This window comes from Lactuca sativa, chromosome 5 (assembly GCF_002870075.4).
Source record: "Lactuca sativa cultivar Salinas chromosome 5, Lsat_Salinas_v11, whole genome shotgun sequence".
Taxonomy (NCBI): domain Eukaryota; kingdom Viridiplantae; phylum Streptophyta; class Magnoliopsida; order Asterales; family Asteraceae; genus Lactuca; species Lactuca sativa.
Window position 1 is genome coordinate 316,446,890 of NC_056627.2, and position 6,387 is coordinate 316,453,276.

Here is a 6,387-nt window from a genome sequence, read left to right on the forward strand (position 1 = left end):
GGACCCAACCTGAAATGACAAATATGCCCTTTGATAATTCTTTTTCCCCTTTATCTCTTCCTTCTTCCCCTGTCTTTATCACTGTGTCGCTATGATCTTCGTCTCTACGTCTATCTTCGCTGCATTCTGAAACGGTTGGCCTTGGCGAAGCTTGGATCCAATTTCACCCTAAAACAACAATCAATCGTGAATCACAAACCGAGTATCTACCATTCAAAACCTAAGCAACGTAATACCTTCATCTTGGCTTCAGAAACCTCAATCTTAGCTTGATTTGAAGCCTCGTGTTGGATTTTTTTCCCTAAATACGAAAAATACTCTTGTCCGGCTTCAGAAACATCAATCTTAGCTTGATTCTCAATAGTGACAACTTTCCGATGAAGGGGGAAGAAGGGAAATCACTTGAGCAGATACCTACAAGCAGATTTGTAAACCCCCGACTATTTGACTCAGATGGCAACAAAGGTTAAGATCATGGGGATGATTTTTGGGGTGAAGGTTATTAATCTGATTTGTTAAGTCTGTTCGTGGAATGGAAACACCAGTGTGTGTGTGTGTGAGAGAGAGAGAGAGAGATACATTTTTTCAATTTTAATTAATGAAAAACATTTGAATAAATATAAAAAATATATAAATAAAACATATATAATGATATAATAGTCTTTTTATGTTGATAGGGACCAAAAACTATAGAAAGATTCAATTTTGGACCAGTTATGCACCAACATTTCATTTTGGACGAAAAACACATAAAACTGCCAACCATAGGGACAATTTTTGCAATTTTGTCTTGCAAAACTGTTGATCATCAAAACGGCGTATATAATTCTCACTTTAGATATTACTCACCAAATAAAAATTTGCTACAAAACAAAATCCATAACTTTTATCTTGCACCGAGGTTTTGAAATTCACTAACCCTCGACAAAGATAGGAAAAAAAAATAAAGCATGCCACAGATGATGTAAAATCATAAAGATTTAAAGAGGGTTGATTGATGCATATGTGAATCACATACGATATGTGAATCTTTAGCCTTTGACTTGTAAAGCTAAAGGCAACGGGTTCCTTAGTATGCAAATCATCAAACCAAAAATAAAATAAGTCCATGTTCCATTCGTTTTGGTTTCTTTTATTAATTGTGTTCCTTCAACTTAAATTCATTATTATTATTTATTATTGAAGTAAACACGTTTTGACAAATCTAGAAAATTAAAAAAATAGCCATCAATGTATCTATGAGGAGGGATGGCTACAACTAAAGTCTAAACACACAACGCACACCTAGTCTCATAAATGAGATGAAATGAAATACTCCTCACCATTTTCATTCATATTCATATATATGCTTCCAAACTCTCACAGTTTTCTATTAAAAACCTTCAATGGACATCGAAAAGAAAGAGGAACAACCTCTCAGATCCTCTCCCCTCCCCCACACTGACGAATCTCGAAAGCGCAAACGCCGGAGATGCATCATCTGCTGCGCATCCATCACCGGAGTTATGCTCACCATTCTTCTAGTCCTCCTCATATTAGGCCTCACTGTCTTCAAAGCCAAGAAACCCATCATGACTGTTAATTCCGTCGCTCTCCAGGATTTAAATGTTTCTTTCCACACCTTTCCTATTAGGGTTTCCTTAAACCTCTCTCTCGACCTTGGCATCTCCATTGAGAACCCTAACAAAGTCGGTGTAAAGTATCAGCCCAGCTCAGCCAGTCTCCTCTACAGAGGCAACGAAGTCGGTCAGGTTCCTATTCCCGCTGGAGAGATTGGCTCCGATGATACCAGGGAATTGAATCTCACGGTGACTGTTTTCGCCGATCGATTACTTTCCGATTCCGACATGTACCGGGATCTCCTCTCCGGTAACTTGCCGTTTACAACTTATACCAGGATCAAAGTTAAAGTTCGAGTGCTTTTCATTCATATTCACGTCACGTCTATCTCAACTTGCGACGTGAATATCGATATCGCAGGTAGACGAATCGCGAATCAAACCTGCAATTATCAGAACTCATTATAGCGCAGTAGTAGATACGATATACATAGGTGGATTTTGTTGATTTGATTTGACTTGATTAGATTAGAGGTTTTTTTTTTCTTAACATACGTCTTCTTCGTCTGCCTGTGTATGTTGTGTTATTGTTGTTGTATGGAATAAAGCTGTTGATGTTTATATTTTATTGTAAAAGGATGTATTCTTTGTTGTTAAACTTCTATTGCTTTATGGAGCAACTTGAATATTATATGTTTCCTCGACTCTTATACACTTTGTTCTTCTCCTTGACTAAAGAATTGATGGGATATTTCTTTCTTCAACGATGAACTTGTTACTTTGTTGTAAAAGTAAAAGTTTTTTATAACTATTTTCAGTGAAAAAAGAAAGGTAAATTCACTAACATAGAACTCGAAACACACTTTCTACACAGCTTAAGACTAAGCAAAACACACATATTGTAAAATGTATATCAAACTGTATAATCACCAAGGTGATGATAACATTCTTCACTTGAAACTTCAAACTAGAAACTCAATCAGATAGATGATGTGGTTCAGAACTGAGATTTATCAAGGCTATCAAAATAAGGATGATCCATAGCAGCTTTGGCTGAGATTCTGTCAGCAGGGTCGTATTTCAGCATTTTCTGAAAACAACAAAATCATGTAAATATCAGTATTTGTATCTCACCAAAAAAAAAAAAAAAAAAATCTTTAACACAACTCAAAGAAAGAATTTGATGTTTGAGAGAAATATAATACCGATAGAAGGTCGATCCCATCAGGTTCCAATGATGGAACAACACGTGCCAAATTCTGGGGCTCCCACCTCGGATACACATGCCAGTCCTTTAGAGATGTGACACCTGGCCACTGCTCCTCTGTTGGTGTTCCAAGCAACCTGCAACCACAAACCAAAAATGAAATAAAATCGATGTTGCCTTCTTTCTTCACTTCATATAAATAAATTCTTCAAGAATCACCATGTCATTTCATGTAAAGTTGTATGTATTGAGTATAAACCTGAATATATGAAGCAGTTGCTGGAACTCAGAATCACCAGGAAACAAAGCTTGCCTTCTTGCCATTTCAGCTGTCAAACATTACAATCAAGGTTAGTTAATAACCCACAATGGACTACAATCAAGAAATAAATTAAAAGAGTTTAGTCTTTCAATGTCATGTGGGTTCGTTCCTACTTGTGAAACTGATATGAATACAGAGTAACATATTATTTTGAAGATCATAACAAGAACTCCAAACAAAAAACAGTAATCAACTAATAACTAATATAACGAACAAGAACAAGAACAAAAGCAGACATTAAAAGGGTATGAGGAAAGTATTTATATAAGAAGGTGGAATAAAAGGATCTGGAATTAATACTGACCGAAGATACAGCCAACAGACCACATGTCAACACCAGTGGAGTAATGAGTTGATCCCAACAAAACCTCTGGGGCTCTGTACCAAAGTGTAACAATCTGCAAACCAAAACATCAATTTCACATTTCAACTCTAACCTAATAATCAACATCACTGAAGAAGAAAACGACTAAAACCTCATGAGTATAACTCTTGAGAGGAACAGTAAAAGTCCTTCCAAGACCGAGATCTGCAATCTTCAGAATCCCCTTTTCTTTGTCAACCAGCAGGTTTTGTGGCTTCAGATCTCTGAATTTTTTTTAGCGATTATTAAATTAAACAAAATTAAAGCAGGAGATGGGAAGTAGATAAGTGATTACCTGTGAAGAACACCGTGACCATGGCAGTGGGCAACACCTTTGCACAATTGAAAAAGAAAGCTCTGGATCTGAGAAGAAGGGAGAGGGGAAGGACTAGGCCCCTTTCGATGGGAGTCGATGAACTTCTTGAGATCTGTGTCTAGATACTCGAAGACAAGATAGAGAAGGGGTTTGCCTTTATGGTGGACGTGTTGAACTCCGATTAGGCGGACGATGTAGATGGAGTTGGAGAGCATCTGGAGGAGGGAGATCTCGCGGAGGGCGGTGGGTGGAATGCCTTCCTCGTCCATCTCCAAACGGGTTTTCTTGAGAGCGACGAGTTGTCCGGACTGCATGTCTTTGGCTTTGTAGACTTTTCCATAGGTACCTTCTCCTACCTTCTCCAGTTTCTCGTACTTGTCTTCCATGGCGGATTGCTGAATGAGAGTGGATGGGAGATGAGAGGGATGATATAATTTGAAATTGAAATCGCAACGGGAGATTTTCCCTCTCTCGTGGAATTCGAATTCTTCAGCTTTTGGTTGGGCCCAAACCCATCAAATTTTCTCACCTCCAGGCTCCAGAGTTCGTACAGGTAGACTGGATTCAGACTTTTGGATATCCGACAATAGATAGGAACCGGATATTTTCGATCCATGTTCGTTTATAGATTATCCGGTCTAGACAAATCTGATCCGGCGGATATTAATCGGATATGGAAATTTGAAAACATTTTTTTTTTGTATTAAAATGAAAATTCGATAATTTATATCCAAAATTGAAAAAAATAAAAATAAAGATAAATCTGACCCACATAATTATCCAAAATCGAATACTTTTCAACCAAAACCCAAATTAATGTGGGATAGTGACTTAGAAGGGTAAAATAGTTTAGGTTGTGTTTATGTTTAGTTATTGAAGTTATTTTTTTGTTTACATGTTACTATTAAACTTGTTTCGACTATTCACATTACATCCTCACCCGTTGATGTAAGTTACATAGTTTAGGTTTTATTCACATTTAGTCCCTTAAGTTTGTTTTGTCCACATATTAGCATTGAACTTTTTTTTAATTGTTCACATATCCTTATCAACTTGTTTGGACAGTTGACATTACATTCAGGCGTGTTCATGGATGGTTAACCGAATTGAAAACATATTTCGGAAGGTTAACCAAGGCTATTGGTTTGTTCATTTCTTGAAGCTAAACCTAAACCGAAAAAGAAACAACTATACTTAGCCCATTAAGTTTTCTAAACATTAAGTACATTAAATAAAAAAGAAACACACCCTTAGCATCATATCATTTTATTTTATACACAAATCCTAACTATATATTCCTATTTAACATTGAGACTAAACTTCTGGCCCATTTTGCAACGAATAATGTGTATGTAATTGCAGGTGTCGGCTTTTGTCAAGGTGATGGTGGCGGGCCCGATCTTGTGAATGGTTGTGTGGCTCGTGATTGTGCATTGGTCGTAGAACGCCTAGGATACTTCTGCTATCGTATGTTTTATGGTAGGGAAGTTAAAGATTAGATCATCTCCGACGTTAAAAACATTAGTACAAAAATGATTAGTTGATGTGATTAAAATGATTAATTGGTGCGGGTATTGAATCGCACCAACAAATATCGTATAAAAATACCCTTATTTAATGGCGTGGCTATAAAACCTCACCAAAAAACAATCTGTGAACTATATAGACTACACCATAAAATGATGAAAACCACATCAAATAAGCAAACACGCCAAAAAAAAACCATCCCAACGGAAGATCACCTTTAAACCACCATCATCTTTTCCGCATGTTTCCTGTCGAGCATGTTGGCTATCAAGCTGATTATACTGAAAGTAACGGAGGTAGGATAGTCGAATGATTGTTTGTTATTGAATGATTGTAAAACGATACTAGCTGAATGATTCTAGTGGTTTACAATAGTTATTTTTGACTAATTGTGACTTGCAGAACTACATCTAATAAATAGAGCTAACTAATAGAAAAAGAGAAAAAATAGCAACACTCTCTACTCCAACGTTCAAGTCACCCACGTGCTTTTACTCTCCTAAAAACTTGGTCAACCATTGATCCCTCAATGTTGACTTTCTTCATCTTCAAATCTTCAACACCGATGAGTGCCCTCATTTCAGCAAACTTTACCTGAGGCATTGCCTTGGTCAACACATCAGCCTTTTGTTGATCACCACTTACATGCTCTACATGGATCTGCTCTCTTTCAACACACATACGGATAAAGTGGTACTTGGTGTCTATATGCTTACTCCTCCCATGGAAGATTGGGTTTCTTATGAGGACAATAGTGGATTGATTGTCTATAAGTAGCTTCACTTTCTGTGCTTTCTTCCCAGATCATTGAACAAAGCACCACTAGTTGACACCATTGCTATATGTCCTACCTTAGTTGGAGAAACCATTATAACCACGAAGAACACCCTACATGCCATGTTACCATTGTTTTTTTTTACACCCTTACCATCTTCACTTCTTGAAAACAACTCCTACATCTTCATGAGTCTGCTTCGCCTCAAGTTAAACATCTTGCCACTACAGACCGCCCTTATACCACATGTCTTCTCCACCACTAACCATCGAGAACACCCTCAATAGAGTCCCTGCCTTTGCGGAGAACCATCCACG

General features: G+C 37.3%; 2 protein-coding genes across 2 annotated transcripts; one reads left to right on the forward strand and one right to left on the reverse strand.

Moving 5' to 3' along the window:
* Positions 1 to 1,184: 1,184 nt before the first annotated feature.
* Positions 1,185 to 2,269, forward strand: LOC111891750 (uncharacterized). The gene has a single exon (XM_023887817.3). The coding sequence runs from the start codon at positions 1,386 to 1,388 to the stop codon at positions 2,025 to 2,027; it is 642 nt and encodes a 213-aa protein (XP_023743585.1). The 5' UTR covers positions 1,185 to 1,385; the 3' UTR covers positions 2,028 to 2,269.
* A 101-nt stretch (positions 2,270 to 2,370) lies between these two features.
* Positions 2,371 to 4,281, reverse strand: LOC111891749 (cyclin-dependent kinase B1-1). The gene is made up of 6 exons (XM_023887816.3): positions 3,748 to 4,281; positions 3,565 to 3,676; positions 3,393 to 3,486; positions 3,026 to 3,095; positions 2,765 to 2,903; positions 2,371 to 2,649 (listed from the first exon to the last, which is right to left on the reverse strand). Exons 1-6 carry the CDS (start codon positions 4,152 to 4,154, stop codon positions 2,557 to 2,559), a joined length of 915 nt encoding a protein of 304 aa, XP_023743584.1. The 5' UTR covers positions 4,155 to 4,281; the 3' UTR covers positions 2,371 to 2,556.
* Between the last annotated feature and the right edge of the window lie 2,106 nt (positions 4,282 to 6,387).